General features: G+C 41.6%; 1 protein-coding gene across 1 annotated transcript in view; it reads right to left on the reverse strand.

Moving 5' to 3' along the window:
• The window catches only part of LOC307268246 (proton myo-inositol cotransporter-like), a gene marked incomplete at both ends in the record, with an annotated part of 61,916 nt that overhangs the window by 13,529 nt on the left and 24,822 nt on the right, over positions 1-23,565 (reverse strand). Inside the window, one exon of the mRNA XM_080050801.1 lies at positions 4,169-4,277. Within this exon, the coding sequence (XP_079906927.1) occupies positions 4,169-4,277 (109 nt within the window). The remainder of the gene's footprint in view (positions 1-4,168; positions 4,278-23,565) is intronic.

Genomic DNA, 23,565 nt, shown 5'->3' on the forward strand with positions numbered 1-23,565 from the left:
CAGATAATCCTTGGTCCCTGGACCTTTGCAGACAACCAGTGGGTCTCTTAAGCAGCCAATGATGACAATATTGTAATCATTTTTCCATTCTTAAAACAAAGGAAAGAAACTAAGCATTTAGAAATGGGTATGGATTTCATTTTACACAACATATGGAAGCGGAATAGTCCGTGTTTGCAAATATATGTGCCACCACTTCATTAGGTACTCAAATGGTGAAGGAGTAAAGTAGGGATAGAGATAAGTCAAACAAAGAAAAATAGTCAAAGAGAGATAGAGCGTGTGTTAGAGAGAGAGAGTGATTCAGTGCTCAGGATTTGCCAGGTTTGAGTATGTACTGTATAAGGAGCAACAGTAAAGGTATGTGTTGTTAAAGTCTGATACTTGCTTATAAATCAAGCTAGGTGATATAGGTGTATTATCACATTATTGGCACTAATAATTATGGACTTGAGTACATTTTTTATTACACTATTTTCAAGACAGTTTATTTTCATTATTGGCTACAACAGGCTCACTTCTTCTTGAACAGTTTTACTTGGAAGCGTGGACTTCCAATCAGACAATGTGCTAATATGAACTCCCTTTCTGTGTTGGAACATTTCACGTCCGAAAAAAACAAACAAACTGTGAACTCCATCAATCTGTTTCTTTGACGTCCTCAACTTGACAGAGCGGACTGTTCTGTCAACAGAGTGACAGACAGTATGTGCAGTGCTTTTGGTTTGGCTTTTTCTTTTTCTTTATATTTATTTTCTTTCTTTCTTTTTTGCCATTCTGTCTGCCATCTTCCATCAGTGCCCTTTCCCCGTCTTCCTGTGTGCCAGCCCCGGCGGTTTTAATCAGGGGAAAGCAGCTGGGGACAGGCAGAGCGACCGCTTGTCTCTAAGCCCAGGCTGATTTACTGGCTCCCCCAGACCGGCTTCCTTTATATATCTCTCAGGCTAATGGGGCTTGGCCTGGCAGCTTCACACGGAGGAACCAAAATAGGCAGGTGGTAAACAGACAGGCTGGCAAAGTATACACAGAGGTAAGAATCCCAAAGGATGAGTGACATCATGGCTGGAAGAAAAATAAACAGAGAGCTGTCCAGGATGACTGAAACATACAGTCAACACGGATGAAAGATGCAGAAAGTACGCTGGAGGCACAAAAACAGACAACCATGCCAACAAACTTTGAAAATAGTTCAATATTTCAGATTGTTGTGAAATATTCATTATCAAAATGTTGGCATTGGTGTGGTATTTTTCGCACCCACTTCTCCCATTCCCTGTTGACTACACACTCGGAATTAAAACTTTTTTTAAACCTCATACATGGAGTAAGAGATTTAACATTTTCACAACCCAAAAACATAATGCCTCCGGCCCTCGGCTATCGCAGGCATAACAATGTGTAGGAGACTTTATTTCTAGATAGGCTTATATAACTAATACAGGCTCAAAGCAGCAGACAATGAGAGCACCAGCACAATGAGGTGGAGCTGTGCATGACAGGGAGAATGATACACAGCTTGTTAAGTAGGTATGAGTATATAACTTAATTCAGTAGAAATACACCCTGGATGGAGTAAGAATTTAATTCTAATCTCGTTTTATCTAAAGTGTGCAGTTCCTTAGACATTATTCTGATACACTCTCTATTACACTTAGCATTGGATAGATAATTGGATTGGATTGGATAGATTCAACTCAGGAACTGGTGCAAGGCAAACAAACAGCAAACAACTCAAACTGACAAGAAAGAAAATTGATTGCCAGCAGGATGAGGTCCTTTATGCCAATTTTGAAGGATGTAATTATCACCATAGGATGCTACAGTGGATGTTTCTGCAAATGAAAGGGCAATCAGATTTAAATGGTAAGACGGGAAACACATTTGTAATGGCAGGTGTAAACAGGGCTACTGCTGCTGCACACGGACACACTAGCAGGTAGACCTTTTCAGAAAGACTGGCAGATTACACTAGTCGGGGAGAGAGACAGGCAGATAGGGACAGAGCTGTGACAGATCTAGTTTGTCTCTTCTGCTGTAAGTGAAGACAAATGTACAGTAAGGGAGGCAGAGAGTCGACAGACAGACAGACATTCAGAGAGAGAGATTGGCAGACACGGGTATTAAAAGAGATTTGTGACACAGCCAGTGTGTCACCTCTGCTAACCAAAGCCGAATCTGTTTTCCTTCTCACCCTCTCTCCTCCTTGACATTCTCTCCATTTGAGATGCAAGCACACATCTGCAAGTGTGCATACCTGCATTCACATACTTTGCCCTGAACACACACACACACACACACACACACACACACACACACACACACACACACACACACACACACACACACACACACACACACACACACACACACACACACACACACACACACACACACACACGTCAGTCCATAAGTGTCACATTTTGTACATTAAATCCCACACGCGTGCAGACACCAAGCCATAACAGCACCACACCACACACACTTCTCTTTTGCTCTCACCTCCGGCGGTCGCTAAGCAACAGCACATATCCGCAGATTGTTTACAGAGATTGAGATGTAGTTCATCTGGAAAAAGGCGTTGTGAGACAGAGACGGATGACGCAATCTCTCCTCGTATGGAGAGATGAAAGGGAACGAAAGTGGAAAGGTGCTAGTCCGTCCACTCCGCAGGCAAGCGGGCCAGTAATGCAATGGATGTCCCAGGCGTATGAAGTGTTATGAAAGATGAAAGAAAGTGTTTGGGGGGATTTTTTTATAGTGTGCTTGAGTGTTTTCCGAATGAGAGCGTCTAGATCTCTCTGCGCGTTGGAAAAGGGACGGCGGGTGACACACAGAGATTCAGAGTGATGTATCGTCACTGTTTTGATTAGCCCTGAGGGTAGAAGAGATAAAAACACACTTTAACTTTTCCCTTTTTCAATGGCAACATGATCTAGTAAGAGAACACTCTCTGCTGTTTGATCTATGGTAAAATCACACAGACCCCGTGAGGCCGCACACACAGGTACATTTATTGTGACTCCACACGTTAAAGTTACCAGCTAGGCAAACACATTTATATATATTTGAGTGTGTTAAGATGGATTGCCAATGTTTTATGTGTTTTTTTCATAGTTAGGTGTTCATTACTGGTGGCTAAGATTGCTGCAAGGGGCTGCGATGTTTAGTGTGTGTGTGTGTGTGTGCGTGTGCGTGCGTGTGTGGTTTCATCTCCAAGTAAAACGATGAAATACAATCCAGGAAGGTAGACTGGAGTGACTCTGGAAATGTATCATGGCAACAATCATTTAATCCAATGATAGTTTAAAAAAAAATAAAAAATAAAAGCAGATTATTTTGTTTTGGAGGCAGGAGGCAAGCTAAATTAAACTTTGTTGCTTGGTTCATTATGGAAGGAACGAGTGGGCTGCATTTTGACATGCTATCTGAGCGCGGAATGAAAGTCAAGCAATCAATCCTTCACTGTTTCATGGATTCACTTGAGCTCCCTCATAAAACATTTGAAAACCCTGACCTTCCACATAAGCAATCTGGCAACCGTTTCGTTATCTGGCTGTCCATAATAATTACATAATTGAATATACCCTGAAAACTATCTCTCCACATTTTAAACTGATCATTTCTTTGTTTGGGTACATACAATAGAACCAATATCATTTGTGCTTTTTAATATAAAGGGACAACCGTGGCTCAGGTGGTAGAGCGGGTTGGCCAATGATCCAAGGGTTGGCGGTTCGATCCCCGCTCTGCCACCTGTGTCATGGTTGTTGTGTCCTTGGGCAAGACACTTTACCCACCTTGCCTGGTGTGAATGTGTATGACTGCTGTATGTTTGAGGTGGTGGTCGTAGGTGCTGAATGGCACGCTTCCGTCAGTCTGCCCCAGGGCAGCTGTGTTTAACACCACCAGTATGACTGTGTGAATGAATGGAACCCGAAACCCTGTTAAGCACTTTAAGTGCCTTGAAAAGCGCTATATAAATCCAATTTATCATTAAATGAAGTTACGCACTATAGCTTTAATAGAAAGCTGCTAAAATGAATTGCTATTGTAACTACAAATAGTGACCCTGGTCCATTATGGAAATTATTAACTGACCATTACTGACTTTGTTGAAAGGTCTGCTGTGAAAGACATAAAAAAAATGGCCAATGATGGTTCCACTCACATGACCGTGTTGATTCCAGAGAGCTGCTGGAACATCTGAAGACCGCAGCCCACCAGGAGGGCTCGTCGTGTGGGGGGGTAGGTCAGCATCCGCCAGATCACCGGCCCATCTGGAGAAACACACAGGCAAAGGCACAGCAGAAATTAATTTTAAATCGCGGCAGGATTTTCGCTGGAAAAGGGCATTACAGTAATAGAGCTTAATCGCAAAAGCCAGCATTGGAAGAAACAAGACCCCCGGTGCAACGCTAGTATGGGTGACATTAAACGGCTTAAACTAATTGGTGTTGCAACAAAAAAAATCCATCAAAGAGAATTGGCTACATTTTACTGGAACATTCATTACATTGAGTGAGTGAAATACGGTCTGACACTTTACAGAATGAGGAACAAGACATTCTTCTAAGACAATTACATAATGCATCTTTTGCTGGAGAGAACAAGACGACCATTTAAAAAAAAATTACATTTTGGGAAATACACTTGTTCGCTTTGTTGCCGGAGTTACAGTATATGTACATTTGAAGTACAACCTCTGTGTCAACAACCATTATGGCAATTTATTTGCAAAACACTATGAGGCTTTGTCAGCTCTAAGGATACAACTCTTATAGCTCCGACCTTTTACGACCTCTTTATCATTTCAGAATGTGTGTAAATAGAAAGAGAGATGGATCAGCGTAGCACAGTGGCTGCCCTTTTCACCCCCTTCTTTTTTCCAGTGGTGTATATCTCAGTTTTGTGATGAAACAAGTATTTGTATTGATGCTGACTGTGGCCTTGTGGAGTCCCGCCGGGCTCAGCAAATAGACTGTGATCTCCAACACACACGGACAAGCCGATCCCCCCTTGGGAGGAGATGTCTTAATAGGATGAGAGAGCGGCCGGACAGGCATGGAGCTGTCGGGCAGGAGAAACACACACACACACACACACACACACACACACACACACACACACACACACACACACACACACACACACACACACACACACACACACACACACACACACACACACACACACACACACACACACACACACACACACACACACACACACACACACACACACACACACACACACACACACACAGTGCCAAGAGTTCAGACAAACAAGTCTGAAGGTCTGAACACTAGCACACATACAGGCATGTGCAAAGAAAAACACAGGTAACATGTACAAGTGTGTGCCAAGCGAATGTGCAAACGCAAGCACTTACAAAAATACCTGAAATGACACACACACACACACACACACACACACACACACACACACACACACACACACACACACACACACACACACACACACACACACACACACACACACACACACACACACACACACAGGCTAATTATTTGGGAGCGGCAGGTGTGTGTGGGAGGAATCTGGGACCGGGGGAACATCTCCTTTAGCTGTTGGACAAGCAGACGAGACGCTGTAAAGGAGGCACCCAACCAAATAACACAAAAAAACGTCTTAGATCATCACTCTTGAAATGCTGACACTTGCTCTTTTTTTTAAACGTTCACCTATCTCTCCACATTTTCATTAAAAGTTTTGCCTTGCAGTCAGTATTTTACATGGAAACTTTTCGATCAACATGTGCTTAATTTTTTAAACTAGCAAACTTTAAATGGGATGCATTCAGGTGCAAATAATGGTTAAATGTGCACAAATACAAGATTTTCTTAAGATCACACACACACACACACACACACACACACACACACACACACACACACACACACACACACACACACACACACACACACACACACACACACACACACACACACACACACACACACACACACACACACACACACACACAAGCTCTCTACAAAGGCATTACTTTCTTCTCTCATGTCAATCTAGCCATCCTGGGCTCTGTGATCATTCCACTGCCATGGCTGCATGCACAGATCCCCTTTTATATGTAATCTCATCAGCATTCATTTCAGCAAATACTCGTATCCTCCCTCTAAGAGCTTAATACGATTTGTTTGTACAGTGAAAAGGGGGGAGATCCTGGGATGTGTTTTTAATGAGAACGGGTCCCCTCTTCTTCTCCTTCCTACTAGATATTCACAGAAGGAATCTCCAATTAGGCGTCCTACCCTCGACTTCCTGCTTTTAGGGAAACACTGCAACCTCTCCCATTGGCCAATTAGACTGGCCTGGCGTACGCTATGTTTTTATATTCACGCTTTCAACATGTGCCGCGGCCAGCTTAATGATGCATACATCGGCGAGGGGGGAAGGAGGAGAAGAACTGGGAACAAAGAGTCAGATGGTGGCTCGCTTTCCAGGAACACTGGCGCGCATCCATCCACAGACTCCAATATTGATTGATTCATAAATCAGTCAAAGCTTTTATCTATCCATGGCATGGGTCAATACGTGGTCAAATCTATTAAGGGTAGAAGGGGGGATGGTGTTGTACAATGGAATGGACAATCAAGGATAGAAACAGGCCCGATGAAGCACAGGAGGAATTATAAAGAAATAGAAAAGAGCTATTTTTTCATGGACCAAATTCTATCTATCCAATCACCATGTCTTTAGGAAGTAAGTGGCTGGTCCGGGCTTCACTAAACATAACCGAGCGGGCTGCAATCAAGGAGCCAAGACCTAAATAGGCAATCTGCAACCCTCCTGCCTAAAAACCATCTCCACTCTCATTATTCCTGTGACACACACTTGCTGTCTTCTGTCCTTCCTATCCTATGACACCTCACACTCTCCACTGTCAAGATGAGGACCAGAGTGTAAGGCCTGATAAGAGAATAGAAATGAGTTCTATATCACTGCAAACAGGTTGTTTATTGAACACCATGTGAAGCCCATTTCAGTCATTTGCAAAGAAAATTTTATTTTTAAAACAAAATGGCTACCATGTAATCGAGCTCAATCTCTCCTTAAAATCGTGTTGAAATTCCTTCTCAATAGTGGCGCCAGTGGCACGCACCAAAAGGTTTCCCTTCATAGAAATAAGTGTACTACATGTCTTAGGCAATGGAGAGAGTCTAATTTTTCAAGTTAACCTATTGACCCATAGGCAATATATGAAGTTTTTCGTAAATGTTGCATAGTATACTTTTAGCTTCAGAGTTACATTACGCTAAATATGATGCCACTGAATGGAACTTAAAACCCCAAATTGTGCTTTCACAGTGGGGTTATGCGCTGGACTGCAGGTGCATCTAAAAAAAGTAAAGAAAAAAGAAAAGTAAATTTTTTCCTGTAATTGAATTCAAAAAGGGAAACTTTCATATAGTTTAGATTCATTATAACACAAAAATCTACTGTTTCACTTCTGAAACTTTCTATCAAATCTTTTGCTTAAGAATGAATGTTTATCATTCTTGTGATCAAGTTTTGCTTCTCCATTTACAGTGACGGTGACTACATCTCACATTTTCATTTGGAGAAACAGATGGGGCTCTGTCAATGAGACGGACAGCTCTTTACAAATTCTGTCTTAATTCCCTCATTTAATAATAATATATGCATGTGCTACTTTACTTTCCTTCAGTAGCCCTGTTTGAGACAGTTTTAATTACAGGCACACTCGGGTAATTACACTGCTAGCAGAAGATCTCCACGTTCAAACTGTCCAATTACTGTTAAATATATTCGAGCAGGCTGTGTAGACTCTGTGCCAAGAAAGATTTTGGTTTCTTTTAAAAACTTTTCTTAATGAACTAAATTGAGGTCATATCACCGTGAACTGCTGTTCCCCAGCTTCTATCTGGGATAGAGATAATGAGCCATCCTGCTGTTGTTTTTGTGGCAAAGTGCACTCACAATGCAACTACTTGAAGAGAAAAATGGATTACACAAGCAACTATAAGATCAGTAGAAAAATGCATTTGGATCTATCTCATTTTGGTATAATTAACTTATGGAAAAATAAATTTGATTATTGTGACAAAGTGTTTGTTAAACTTACCAGAAAATACATTCTATCAATGTAATACAGCTCAGTTTGAGTTATATTTTTCTATTGCTAACAATTGAATTACATGCTTTAAACGCAGCACATGTTCACCTAATTATTTTGCCAGGCGACTAAAAATACATTCATTTCATTTAAATGCAAATGAGGCGCTCACTGGCAAGCCGCCTTTTATTTCTCTACTCTGACCCCATCGGACCACCCTGACATCAAGTGGAGGCATGGTATGTTGAGAGGACTTAGAAAATCAAATCAGCCCAAGGAGATTATGTCAAGTACTTGTATAAGAGAGAGAGAGGGCGATTGTTTGTGTCTGCTTGACCTAAGAGAGAGACGCCTGGAGCCTATATGTGAAAGCTTGTGATTGGTTTGTCTTCTGTATAATTGAGAATCACTTCGGACATGTGTAGCAGCGTTAGGGGTAGAAACAGCATTCTAAGTGGAGTTGATCAAATCTTGTCAGTGTAGCCCAAGACAAGACTGCAGATGCTGGGGGAGCAGCTGTGTTTATCTGAGAGGGCACCTGAGCCCAGCACCCTGACAGAAAAATGGACGGATGAATGAATGCAGTATCACACACAAACACACACACACAAACACACACACACACACACACACACACACACACACACACACACACACACACAGTAACTGACAGAGCTAAACACACACCACACACGCACTGGATCTTGTACTCATTCAGCGTTAATATAACACTAGCAAATAGAATTTCTATTACTGAACAGATGCAGTAGGTTTCGGAAAATGTAATCTTTGTAGCCTATATCTGTTTTCTTGCCAAAAAAATTCCCCACTCAGTCCCATCCGAACAGATATAGTTATCACAAATCATTCTAAAGACGTACTGGATTTGTCCTAAGCCCGATATCCAAATCTGCCTAAATACTTCAGTGATCTCCACCTGTTTCAGTAATTACTTACTAAGAACGAGGCATGATTCTACATTCCCCTTTCTCTCGTGGGAAATCTTTGAAGCTTAAATCTGAGTGGATGTCATATTTTATCGTGTCAGTGCTGCACAAAAAAAAGGAAGAACAGTGATGCATATTCCCCTGCATTCTAAATCGCCTACCGTTTCCTTTTTCCTAAAATACATATCGCAGCTGCACCTTGAAAAGTACGTCGTTTGCATGCATGCAATGGGGACATTATATTTCATCATAACATTGTTCCCTGTGGCCCAACAGAATAACACACAGAGTAACATTTCCAATCAAGGGAAGATGCTGTCTGAGACTGAAGCTCACAGTGTTTCTTAATAGCTTTTTTGCAATCTCTGCACGAGTGTCAACAAAACCATCAAATCTCTCCAGTTTGAAGCTGATCACGTCAAAGGAATCAATCAATAGAGCGCAGGAGGACGGCTTTCAGGTTTGCCTTCAGACTTCCGTGTTTTCTCTACATCTCTGCAAGCTTGGTGGCTTAAGAAAGAGGGGATATAGAAAAAAAAGAAAGATACAGGAAAATGCAGTGATAAGGCTTGACAGTGCCAGTCTTTTCTTTTTGGCTTTGAAATGTGTTGAAAAGTCAACTCCGGCCGGGTTATGTATAACCCAGAACCAGATCATACACCAGAGGAGACACGATGAGGGGTACACAGCATAGAGAGAGAGACACATTCATTTTTAAACTCTGTCTGATTTGCTAGCTGAGATTTTTCTATTATTCAGCATGTGAGGCAGCTTTCCCCCTGCAGACACACTGTCTGGCATCACATGCAAAGCAAAAAAAAAGTTCAACCGTGAGCTTGTTTCCATTCCGTGAGCACAGGTTATTCTCTGGGTCTGGATTGCAGCTCAGTAGGTAAACTCTACCATATCCAGTACAAGCTGCTAACGCCAGTTTGACTCACAAATGGGTGGGAAGTAAGTCCTGAGGGAAAGAACACACACACACACACACACACACACACACACACACACACACACACACACACACACACACACACACACACACACACACACACACACACACACACAAACAAGCAAGCACGCACACACATTCACCACTAAAAACTATGCAAATAGTCTTTTAAAGATTATTTTTGGGCATTTTCAAGCTTTTTATTAGATAGTACAGAGTTGAAATGGGGAGACAGAGTACAGTAAAGGTCCACAGGTCGGATTCAAACCCGCGACCACTGCAACGAAGGCCGGAGCCATTATGGTACGCGCTCTATCCACTACGCCACCGGAGCGGCCCCTATGCACATAGTTTCCATTTCATATCTTATTATTCTGAAGTAGAGAGAGACAGAGAGAGAGAGAGACACACACACACACACACACACACATACTGTGTTGTGCATCTTTATAATGAATCACAACACATGCGAAAATGACTGCTTTCAATTTAATATACAGACAAGTTACAAATTCAAATACTGTATCCCCTTTTCTTCGCACACCCTGTCTTATCTGGCATGTGGGGATTTGCTCCTGCAGTCTGAGCCAGAAACTTGAGCGGCGACAAAAATTCATTATCACATTTTTAAATACACACACGAAAGCCCACCCGCACAAGCGCACACACACACACACGCACACACACACACACACACACACGCTCGCACAAAAATACTGTGTTCAGGAGTGTAATAGAGGCTAGTTCAATATCCATCTATCCATGCGGGTCTTGTGACAGGCGCAGAGGGGGAATCATGATAGATCTGCCATTGCACAACCGGCTCCCTCGCTCAATTATTAATAATGCTGCTAAAAACCCTACAGGGGAGCGGGGGAGTTCGGAGAGAGAGATCACGGTTGCTTTCCCCCAGCGACCCCACACAAAGTCTTCAGAGTTAGTTTTGAGACTGCTGCTGACGCACATGGTTGTGGCAGCAAACTGTTATGAAATGTTCTTGGTATTGCACTGTGAGAGGGGTGGGTTTTCTTTCTACTTCACCAGACAAAACTCATGAATTCATTTTTGAGTCGCTGCTCAGCGTTTGAATCCACTCAGACAAATAAGTCCAATCAGTAGATTATATCCTTATGTCCTTTCTAATGCATACAGGGGTGCAGTGCTATGCCCGCCCCACCCTTGCTCCAGACATGATAAAACACACATGGCACACACACACACAAACACACACACACACACACGCGATAAATATCCTCAACACAACTTAACTCGACATTATTAGTTTGATTTTCAGCATGCATATCACCCTTTTTCCATCGTATTTTCTGTTAAGTTGACAACAGCACGTGTGTAAATGGCAAGGGGGCCTGCAAGCTAGTTTAGACGTTCAACTAGATTTATGCTGCTTCATATACAGGTGACTCACCATACCCCTCTATACCACCAACCAAACGCATTCCCCAAGTCTATTGGCAGTCTATTTAAGCTGCAAGATTTCCCTTCACTCCCTCTGCCTTGTCTTTGCCGTTGCTCTTGCATCATTGCTCTGCTCCGCTCTACCTCTCGCTGCCTGCTTTTCAGCCCCACCACCACCAATACCCCAGCATCCATCTGTAGGCTCCGGGGGGGAAAGATATTTGAACATCAGTACTCAATATTGTATGGAAATAAATATGCGAGTGAGTTTGGAGGCTGTAACCTATAGGGCCAAACTCGAACCATAAATTGCTCCAATAAAACATTTTAAACGTGAGTTTTCTAACTGAAAATAAGGACATGGGGTGTTTGCATGTCACAGTACCCTAGTTCCTGTTAGAGTACTTGGGTTCCTCAAAACTGGTGTGCCAGAAATCAGTGAAACGTGCCAAAGAAACAGTGGGATCCTGTTAAGACTTGATCAAAACCACTGCTATGAATATGTCCAACTCACTGAGTGACACTGCAATACTTCAGTCAGAGAAATTCACATTACAGTAATAGACCTTTAGGAAATTGTCCCTATAAGCTAATGGAAGGCTCATATTCATTTTTTTTTTACTTTGGAATAAGGTGGTCAGTATTCTTGTTAACCCCACTGCCCTTAATGCTTAGCAGCTGGTTGTGGTATAACACCGGTGGCGTCTTTCAAGATTTCTACAATTGATGCTTGTTCCATGGCACTTTCTACTAACTGAGTTGTTCACACAGTGTAGCACTGAGCTTCTGTTTAAACGAAGCTGAACACAAGAGAATGAAAGTGAATGGAATATAACTGAAATGATAGGTGGACGAGAATCCTCCTGACAATGATTTCTTCCAGTGAGGTCTGCTGCAAAGGAGGACAGGATTGCTCAGTCCCATTCAGATGGCACATATTGTGAATGCAGACAGTGGGTCCAATCTGTTGTTATTCTGTGCACAACACGCATAATACCAGGCCTGACTGGCAAAAGCAGAGTGATCGAGGACATTAGGGATTTTTTTTTAAGAGAGTCATTTGTAAAAGAGTCTGTTATAGAGGCAGGGGAGCAAAGTGTGAGCCGCATTTCAAAAGGTGCAGAGATGACCTTCATGTCTGCTGTTATCTGAATCTCATTTGGTACTTCCACTGAATCAGTTTAATGGATCAAATGTGTTTCCATATGAGAGAGGAGAGGAGAGGAGTGACAGGGGAAAGAAAGGAAAGAAAAGGAATTTAGTCATAGAGGAATCAGGGCAAGGACTTAACACTGCAGAGTAGATAGGATAGAACAGAAGAGGATAACATTTAACTTAAAGAGATCATTGTGAAACTTTGCCAGTTGATTACTTACTTCAAGCAAATGTTTTGTATTACGTCTTTTTTAATGTAATATTTTCAAATTTGACGCTTAACCAGGAACTACAGCTGGCGTGGTAAAAAGACTACCGCTTTTGTCCAAAGGGGGTGCAAGAATGAACAAAAAAAGAAAGTTCCTCGGAGTACCTTTTAATGAGTACATTTGTGTCTCCTTAAAGAAAAAGACAATCTATATTTTAAATAAAGCTTGCAGTGTCTCACCATAAGGAGAGTTGAGTAGAGATACACGCAGCAGGGAAAAAAGGACCTGTTGTCATTGGAGACAGCAGCAGCAGGAGCATATCCATCCTTATTTATGCAGGTGTTTTAACTGCTGTGGCATCTTAATGAGCAGATTTGCATACATAGCAGTAGCATTAGGGAACCTAGGAACTGGCATCGGAATAACTTCATTTGTCAGTCTCATGGTGCATGCTTCAAAATGTTCACCGGGAAGCAGTAAGAGTTGAGCTTGGGAAGAACTAATCACATTTCATCTCGTCAAAATATTTTCAAGTGTGGGTATGAGTCACTCGCACTAGTCAGAGCAGCCATAAGACACACTGAGAGGGTACGGGTAACTATTGTACCAAAACAATTAAAAGAGACAGTGGTTTGCCATGTGCCGTGACAGCCTCGCTCAAAACAAAGTCACTAAAAAAGGAAGATTGAATAAACAAATCAATGTCTGCTGGATACACTCAAGCGTAGCAAATATTCCGAAACGCTCAATTGGAAAAAGATAAAGTGACAAATAGAAACAGATGAGGAGCAAAAAAAACTTCGTATTAAGATTCAAGAGGAAAAGCCAGAAATAGTTAGCTTCAGGGGGAAAGATACAAGCTTGTAACAGCGAGATAACTACCGAATGAAACACTCCTTTGAAACACTCTTATCACACCTCTAAAGTGCTGGCTCAGAGATTTGTGAGAGCCTGAGGCCTTTTTTTTTAAATATTGAAGGGGGGGGGGAACAAATGTGTGTTGTAGAGATCTTAATGAGATTTGTCTCCTGGAGTCAACTGTGCTGCCGTGATGAAAACACTGAATACACTATTAGTACCCACTCTTCTAACTTTGTGGGTGATAAAGCTGGAAATCGATGTGAGTGTGTGTCAGGATAGTAGTAACATGACGGATACGAAGAGAGGGGGCCATCTTTTGGTTTCTTGTACAACAGTAACAAAGTGTTCCCCTATTGATATTTTGGTTTGATTTAAAGGTAGGTTTGTGTCTATTGAAAGACAATGAGAGAGCCCCTTCAATGTCAGTCTTATCAACGCTCATCAGATGCTAATAACACCCGTTTATATCGCACAACTAATGTAAATACTGTACTAAGGCACTTTAAAATCTGAAATGTGCAGTGGTATGTGGTACCGTCAGGCTGTATGACAGGCCTTATGACTGAAAACGGCATCCCAACTCACAAATGTAGGCTATTGGAACCGATCAGGACAAATACTTTTGACTTGGGTTTTCTGTAGCCAGTGATAGTGATCAAAAAGTCAACGGCTGAAGCAGAGATGGTCTCTGTGTTCATTGTATCTGCTTCAGTCCAGGTGTGTTTTTTTTTACCATGAAGCAAAAGTAAATGTTTGCCATTCAGGAAATCATCACTGATGCCTTGGCTTGCTCATAGATGCTCAAATGTCGCTCTGAGCAGGTGAAATGAAGCGTTCTAAATCAGTGGCGTTTTCTCCCGGAGGCCAAGGGAAGCCAGGCTTCCCTGTTTTTTAGGCTGTAGTTGTCATCCAATAAAAACATTTATATTAACAGTTTCGGTAATTCTTTGGTGCTGTGTTGCTGTCATTTCTTCCCCATTTTTCTCCTCTCATTGAGCATTTCACAATGCGCGAAACAGCGCCCCTTTACATTTAGATTCTGAAGACGCGGCGAAACACGATACTGCACACTGTATGTCCGCGAGGAAGCCAGCCCGAGCTGGCATCCCTTGGTGAAAAAAAGAAGGAAGGATTGACCAATCAGGTGAGGCTATTGTCTTGACACTGCCCTCCTGTGATTGGTCAGGAGGGTGTCATGAGGGTGCCAAGGGAAGCCACTCAGCCCTTGGCTTCACACCAATCAAATCAAAGCATCATTATCAACGTCACTGAAATTTAACAACAATAACAATAGCGGGAGATTAGCATGTTTGCATTGTTATCATATTAGCAAGAACAGTTATGGAGGGTGGAGATTTTGAGAATTTAGTAAAAAATGATTTTACCAAACTGCCAATTGAGGAGCCATTAAAAATCAAATCTGACGGCAGGCCAATGCGTGTGGAGAGAAAGAAGTTTATCGCACTTTCAGGGAGGAGAACTATGTCCGCACCGAGTGGCTAGCTGGTAGCGGCAAACTTCAGCTAATGGCCTTCCTCTACAAATAGTGAGTAAAATACACACCTTCTCCCGGCGCGGGTTAACTGTTCCCTTTACTGTCCGTGTAGCTATATGTTATGTTTTGTGTTATTTTATTGCTAATTGTGCCTTGATTAAGTTGCATTGGTATCCACTGAAGTTGTTCTGGGTTGTCTTAAGTAGTGTTGTATAATGAACATCTGGCCTAGTTCCTAAACGAAAAGGATGTATAGAAAGTATGTGTGTATGTCAAGCACATAACTGATTGTGTGAGTCGTGTCTCACGTGAACGTGAAACTTAAAATAGCCTATAAAACGTCCCCTAATTATATTGTGAATGAATTCGAATCTGTATTGGGCATTAAGCGGCTAGTTGTGCATTCCGGTCGGGGTGGGGGGTGCATTTATAATACAATGTATAATTTAATAAAACGATTAGGAGGTGTGTGAGAGTGAGTGAGTGAGTGAGTGAGTGAGTGAGTGAGTGAGTGTGTGAGCGAGTGAGTGAGTGAGAGAGAGAGCGAACGAGCGGTGTCGGACAGATTACAGGCGTGTGCAAGTCCTGGTAAAGTGACCAGGCGCTATAATAGCTCTTGTAGTTACATTAAATACAAGCTGCGACGCCTACTCTTTTCTGTCCCCCACCTTCCAATAAACATGTAGATTAAAGGTGTTGTCTCACTTGGCTTCCTCAAAAAAAATCCCCACGCCACGCCACTGTTCTAAATGAGTATAAACGCTCAGAGGTTTGAAGAAGCCTAGCTGAAAATGTTTACCGCTAATGTGCATTCACAAAGGTGTGAGACAAACGCGCGCGCACACACACGCACACGCACACACACACACACACACACACACACACACGTAACCATATCTGTCTATCCATTCCCATTGGCCCGTAATATAATCTCTGGAGCCACTTTGAAGTCAGCTGGTGATCAATCTGCTGAGTGATTGAGATTCATGACTTCCCACCTGCACACCTGCCCTAATGACAAGTGTCCTCCTAAGGGGCTGACGTGCACCCTCCCCCCCCCACACACACACACACATACACACACACACACACACACACACACAGAAATAAATTAAACAGAGAGACAGCGAGGCTGGTTGCAAACCAGAGACATAAGCATTGTTACCTAGGGTTGCGTTCCGAATCGCATACTCTTTCTTTTTTCTATTCTACATACTACATCCGACGATAAAAAGAATCTAGTTAGGATGCAGTAGGCATACTATTGGGACATACTTTTCTCTCTTATTTCATCATAACATTGCGCCTTGATCTTGCCTCTTGCTTTTATATCCGTCGCATCCCCGTTTGTTTTCATATGGAGGCTTCGTCGATGTTACGTCACTTCACGTGCGCACTGGATTGTGGGTCAGAATCGCCCAAATAGGATGCACTTTTCAACACTAACAATCTTGGCCGCATGAAGTAGGACATCCGGGTACTTCTAACCATCCTAAATCTGGCCACAAGAATCGGGACATCCTAAATCTTTTTTCTACATACTATATAGTAGAAAGTATGCGATTCGGAACGCAACCTATATCTTCTAAATTTCTAATTTTCCCATTAAACCCTATTTGGATAATAGTTTAGCCAGATATCATTTACTGACCTATTAACGCCACCTTTATGGATGGAACATTTGAGTCATAACCATTAAAGTGCTTAATAGTTTCACTTGGGGCCCATTGGGTTCCCTCCCTAACACATACCAATTTGACAGGCGCATTTGAATTGAGGAAGGCATCTCTGCATGAGTCACAGGTTTGCTGTCGTCAAACCACCGAAGAACACTGCTGCATGTTTTTGTATTGAGACTCAAAACCAGCCCTAGTGGTTCTATTATCCACTTTAATTTGTTCCTGTATTTTGTGAGTTGAAAAGATTAACGATTATCCAAGGCTGAAAAATTGCACTATACTGAATACACCTCTACAAAGTCCCAGATGCAGACAACTGAACATCACCCTATGCTTCTTTTTGTTCCCTATTAACAGCTGAAATGTGCTAACAACCCTTTTGTTAACAGTGAGGCGCTACTATATCTCACTCTTTACAAGAAAGTGAATATGCATAGTCCCCAACATTTTGAACTATTCATTTAGCCTTTATTTTCCTTGCCGTTGTGGCTGTGTTGTAACAGGATCAAGATCATCATAATTGTTTTATTTAAAAGACAGAATTGGCAGAGCTATGCATTATTAATGTTATCAGCAACTTATTTATGACTATTGACTTTTAAATGTGTGTGCTGATTTGTACTTATCTACTTCAGCTGAAAATAAAAAAGCAATTCCCCAAGCTCTTCAATGCGTGTATTGATTTTTCAACACAAAAGTAATGAACACTGAACCCTAACAAATGCCTCCTAATGAGCGAAAGATCAATGAAATCCTGCAGCTCAAAACAGCGCTAAAATATTTGGACAACACGATTCAGGGATCACATTCACAATTTTTGTTTTTGGACTTGCTGTACAAGAACTAAGAAGCCCTTAGGTAGAAACCAAGTAATGAAGTAAAGAGAGATAATTCTCTAATCTCCCCTCATTGCCATCATCGGAAGCAGCTTGCCTTGCTTTGCATCCTCTGCTAATGCAGCAGCCTCCACCATTTTCCCACTCTACCCTGCACCCCCCCCCCCCTGCCGGGATCAGCTGGGTGTTGTTCAAACTGATGACAACAGTAATTTTCCAAGCATCTCGTATCAAAATATTTGTTCATATGAACCTTGGTAAGGAAGCCCATTTGTGTTAACAGAGGAGCACGGGAGGTGGAATAAGATGTGGGAATTAAAAGCATTAGAGCAGAAAGCATTTTTTGATTGAAAAAGTAGATTAGCAAAAAGAAGACAACGCCTCTAGCGGGGTGGATCCAATTAAGTCTCATTTGAGAGCAAGGCTGCAAACCCAGTTTACGTCAGGAAACAGTGACGCTCGGATGTGAACTGAATGATACCAACTATTGAAACCACTTGGATTTACACAATACATACACATATGTATTCCTGAATCAGTTGGACTGATTATTTAATCCATACACTTCATTTTAAAGCTATATTGCGTAACTTCTGTCGCCCCCATGAGGAATTCTGAGTAATTACAACACTGGCGGCGCATCTACATGAGATAAACCTTTGGTGATTGCGCAGGGATTTCATTCCATCTGCTGTACGTCCAGGGTTTTTTTTAACAGTAGAATCAACAACTGAAACTGATTTCTCTTGAGCTCCTGCGCGAGTGTCGGGGGGCGACACCAGTTGGTAAACACTGCTATACTGAGAAATATAGCGAGAGTTTTGTAATCAACTTTATGTACACTCAATTGGCAATGGCTCGGGTGTAATCAACATTCATTTACATGGGAAAATTACGCACTATAGCTTTAAACGGATGGATCACGATCACATTTAATATACTTAAGATGCTGTTGTTCAGTGACTCCAAACACTTTTTCCCTCAGTATGTAGCCCTTGTCTTATTATGATTTCCTCGTGGATTTAAACAGACCCAGAGCAGCAATGGAGCTCCATCAAATGTTCAAATATCCTGCATTATTGATGATCAGTGGGAGAATTAGACGGTATAGACGCTCAAACTCCCTCAGACATCTATCAGGCATGTGTGCAACCTGTTTTTGTGCCTGTGTGAGTTCTTGTGAATAAAAAGCGATTATGATTGCATAAAATTAATAATTTAGGAGGTGCTGCAAGCTTTTGTTGATAGCTAACACGGTGTAGGCCTACCATTCAATTACCTGGAAACAGATGGTTAACAACAAGCATGAGCCACGGAGAGATTGCTTTGGACCAGGGACAAAACACTCATCTTCAAACTGATATGAATAAATAAATATAAAATAGCCTCCGAATAACACCAATTCAATTTCCGCCTCTTGACTGACTGTTGTTATTGTGTGGGTAATGTAAGGGGTCTCTACTTTAATACAGTCTGAACATTCTCCGCTTTAACAGCTTTCAAATTAAGCCATATTCATCAGCAAAACAATTTACCCCATTCATCTTGATTGCTGACAGGGGCCTGTTTTACCACCGAGACGTCTTATGTAATGAGGTGATTGTAGTGTGCTAAATTGGTGTCAAAAGTGGTTGACATTGAGCGATTTTTCTTTTATTCCTCCTCCTCTTCAAATCAAATCTGACTCATTTAGACTGGATAAGCAGAGTGACAGCAAACTTTCTATGAATGGATACTGCACCTCAAGGGTATGTATCTCTTTGAAGCTGCACTAATTCACATTCTTTCATTAACAATGGACCAAGAAACGGCATGTAATTTGAATAGGGTGACGTACAGTAATGTGCCCTTAGAGAATTATCACACAACTCTTTCCCTCAGCCCTTTGAAGCGTTTAAGTGTTTTTTTTTATCTTCATTGCTTTTGATTTGCAGACTGTAACTTTAGTCGTCGGGTCTAACTGCTTTCTCAACAGCTGTCTGCTGCATCTGGAATGTTCTGATAAACCCATTGTACACTACATTACTGAACACCAAAGTGCTAAAAGACAAAGTTAGCAATTAGCTTGTGAACATATCTAAGCATATAGCAGCTAAAGATCCACTTGTAACTCACTTAAGATTTGGTGGATAGCAAAACAAAGCTAAAAAGAGAGTGAATAACAGACCTGCATTTGCTAGAAACACAAATGTGAAGGTTAACGGTTTGCTAACACGTTAGCCACACCAGCTTTAGCCTATTTATTCAATCCTGGGGTTTGAGTTGAACCGGTTTTTACAGGCCGGAGGCGGTTCTCTGGCGTTGTGAAACCAAAACACTGGCTCTAGCTCCGAACTAGCCCGGAACCAGCTCCGATTTTGCTGCGGTGTGAAAGGCCTATAAGTGACGGAAGTCTGGATCAGTTCTATGAGCATGAAAACCAGGCATATCCACGGATTTCTTCTCGAAAAACATATCCAACCCCACTGTACAGGTCATCATCCATGGAGGGGCTGCTCTTGTTAACATGTGTCTGTAAACGCGATGAGGCATCAAGTGCCTTTCTTGAAAATTGGCCAAAGTGTTACACTGAACTGTTCTCCTTCCTGGTAACTGGTGTGACAGTCCTCAACACTGAAAAACACCTTACTGCACCTGGGAGATGATGTGAAGGAAGGGTATACCAAGGTGTCAATACATACAGTTGAGATGGATTTGCCATTACTGGCAGTGACAGCAGCCAAATCCCTCAACATAAATGAGCTGTGTGTTTCCTTTGGAGCTGGGAAAAATTTTCAATATTTGAAGGAGATGGTGAGGGCACTAGGTCCAGATCGATGTGTAGCCTTACTAGTGTTCAAAGCATTTACTGGTTGTGACACCATCATCTTTTAGTGGCAGGGAGTAGAAGACAAGGTGGGATACATGGAGAACTTTAATGACATCAAGAGACCCTTCTGTGTCTTGGCTCCTAGACAACTGGATGGAGCCTCTTGATTTTTGTTATTGCTGTATGACTGCACTAGCAGTCAGTAATCAGGCACACGAGCAGCTCTTCACCCAGAAAGGTACAACACAAGCAGCACTGATTCAACACAGAAAGAGGGCTGCCAGTGCCTACCAAGCTAGCCAAAGCTTGGGACAGATGATGGTTGCAGCCCCTGATCTCCCATCACCAGTTGACTGGGAGTGGAAGTGGATGGGAACTTCACTGGGCCGCACTACCAGGATCGATACAGACCTGTTGTGAACTCCTCTGCTGTGGATTCACAAACTGGTGCAGTGGACAGCGCAATTGCCTCTGCCACAGACGTGGGCTGTTTTTTCAAAAATAATTATAAATCTGTCAATTACTGTATAGTTATTGAATTCCTTGTTTGCCAGATATATGTTCGTATGTAGTTATTAGCATATTGTCCATAGAACCTCTGCATTCCTCATTCTTGTAAAAGTATTTATGCAAATGTATTTGGGGGTGTTACCTAAAACTTTATGTGAGTAAAGGTTTCTGCTCGCGACTTACCTTGCCTGATACTGGAAAATATGTAAAATTCTGCTAATATTCGATGGTTTTAACATAATTTTGTTCCCTGAATGCCATGTACATGTACAGTAGTTCAGTTCAGTAGTTTCCAGCATGTTTTAAATAGTGCCACTGTCTTCCTCATCCTTAAAAATATAGGATTAGCCACCAGAACCAAGATCCTAGGTGGTCTAGAACCTAAACTAGGCCTACATGTAAAATAACGACCGTCGGTGGCCATTTTTAAAATGGCCGCCACTGGTGACATAGGAAAAATTGGTGATGGCCCTATAGAGAAAAATCTTCCTTAAGGTATGCTCTAACAGTGTGCCAAAGCTCATATTTGTATCATCAAAAGCACAATTCCTTTATATATTGCACCTATCTGCTGGACTATATGGCAGGCCCAAGACTCTAAATTTAAACTACATATACCTATTCCCTGGACTGTAGGGAGTAGGAATATGTAGTTCTTATCAAAATTCTAGGTTAGTTAGTTAGTTTAATAGTTAGGTACTGCTAAACAGTTAAATCTTTACTACATTTATTAGTTTATTTAATAATAAAAAAAAGAAAATATAGATGTAATACATTTCTTTTGCTGTTTTTTGCTGTTTTTGTCCAGAAAAACAGGGAAAATGTACTTGAATGTTAAAAATAACCACTTTACTGGATTCCCTGAGTCAGAATTAAATGGAAAAATTTGTTAATTTGCCTCTGTATGTTTTTTTCTTCAAAAGTTATGCTTTCTTTAATTTAGCTGTTTTCATTTTCGAAATTGGTAAATGTGTAATACACTCTTAAAAATAAACCACAAAACCCCTTAGTTCAGCCTGTTACCTGGCAGAAACTTAAAATAGACACTTCAAGGATTAGAAAAAAACAGGTTGCAAAAAAAAAGCCACCCTATGCGCGTGGACCTATTCTTCCATCTAGACTAATTGTGTGATAATAGGCCAAGGTTTGAAACAGCTTGTTCCACTGCCTTTAAGTTGCCCCAAAAATAAATTATTGCTGTGTTAAACTTTAAGTCTCCCCACCGGTAGACACGAAATGTAGCTGTAAATTGTTCCACTTTCTTAATCTATCCAGTCAATGTTGTTGGGTTAGCAAGCCTTTGTTAAGCTCATGCTGTCTCACTCAATATTGCTGTTTGTCAGAGTCCTGGTATTTGTTGATGCTTTTAATTCTACCTGCGCTTATCCGGCTACTTCAAGTGAAATGTCTGCTGTGAAACAGTTTGCCATCGACAGTGTGGGGTACTGACAAAGACCTACCATAGAGTGGTTCTGACTTCCACTGTGATGAAGCCAATATATAAACAGTCTTGCAATGGTGCAAACAAAGTAAAGTGGCTACAATCATAACCTTCCTGAATCAAAGCTGACCATAGCCTCCGTTTCCCACACAAGGAAGCTGGCGAGCGACTTTGAACAGCAAGCTTTCAAGTCTAAAGTATTTCATACTCCAGAAACAGATACTGGGCAAACTATCACTTCAAAATGAGCCATCTGTTTGACATAGAAAACGGATTCTCCCTACCAGTCTAATGAAAACTCTAATAATAACCAATACTCTACTTTCATAAACTAAACTAAATGTAATTTTCCATTGACTTTTATTGGCTTTTCCTAGCAGAAAAATGTCACTTATCAGATCTGCTGCTTGAAACTGCCCCGTTGTTATGAACAAGTGCTACAAATAAACCTGCGTGTTCAATACAGTGCACTATGAAGGCCCCTTCATGAAGAATGGCACTATATTGGCTGAATTGGCCTGCAATATTGCCACAATATTGCTTCTCCGATCATAAGTGCTGCCCCCAACACATCCATTTTACACTTCACTTTCTCTTCGTGATCGACCTCTCTTCTCCTCTCCCCTCCTCTCCTTCTCCTCTTCTTCTTTAGAAAATAAGCAGCATTGATCAAGACAAAGAACTCAAATGAAACCCACAGCTTGGAGATAAGATTAAACGTTTTCTTTGTGAATTTCACCAACTTCAACTAACAGAAAGTCTTGGCTTAAAAAAGTATAATTACTGAATCTTTTAAAGGATAATAGGACCCGTTTGCTTTTATCTAGCAACATTTGAGGCCTCTTAAATGTGCATTTTAATAAACATAAAGTCCTTTTGGGTGGAGTTGATTTAGCAAATGTCAGCGCACACACTTTTGGAAATTGAATTGCATACACAGAAACAATTTCCTCAATAGAAAACTAATTAGGCCTTGAAAGGATGTGATGGTGGCTACATGGAGACAGCTATGCATACTGCTATTGTAGTTCAATAATTATCCTAAAATGATCAGCTTTTGACCTCTGGGACTTTTACACAATCCCTGATGTGTTAAATGTGTGCGTGTGCAAGTGTGTTTGTGTGTGAGTGTGTGTGTG

Source organism: Ammodytes marinus (assembly GCF_949987685.1).
Source record: "Ammodytes marinus genome assembly, chromosome: 22".
Classification (NCBI taxonomy): domain Eukaryota; kingdom Metazoa; phylum Chordata; class Actinopteri; order Uranoscopiformes; family Ammodytidae; genus Ammodytes; species Ammodytes marinus.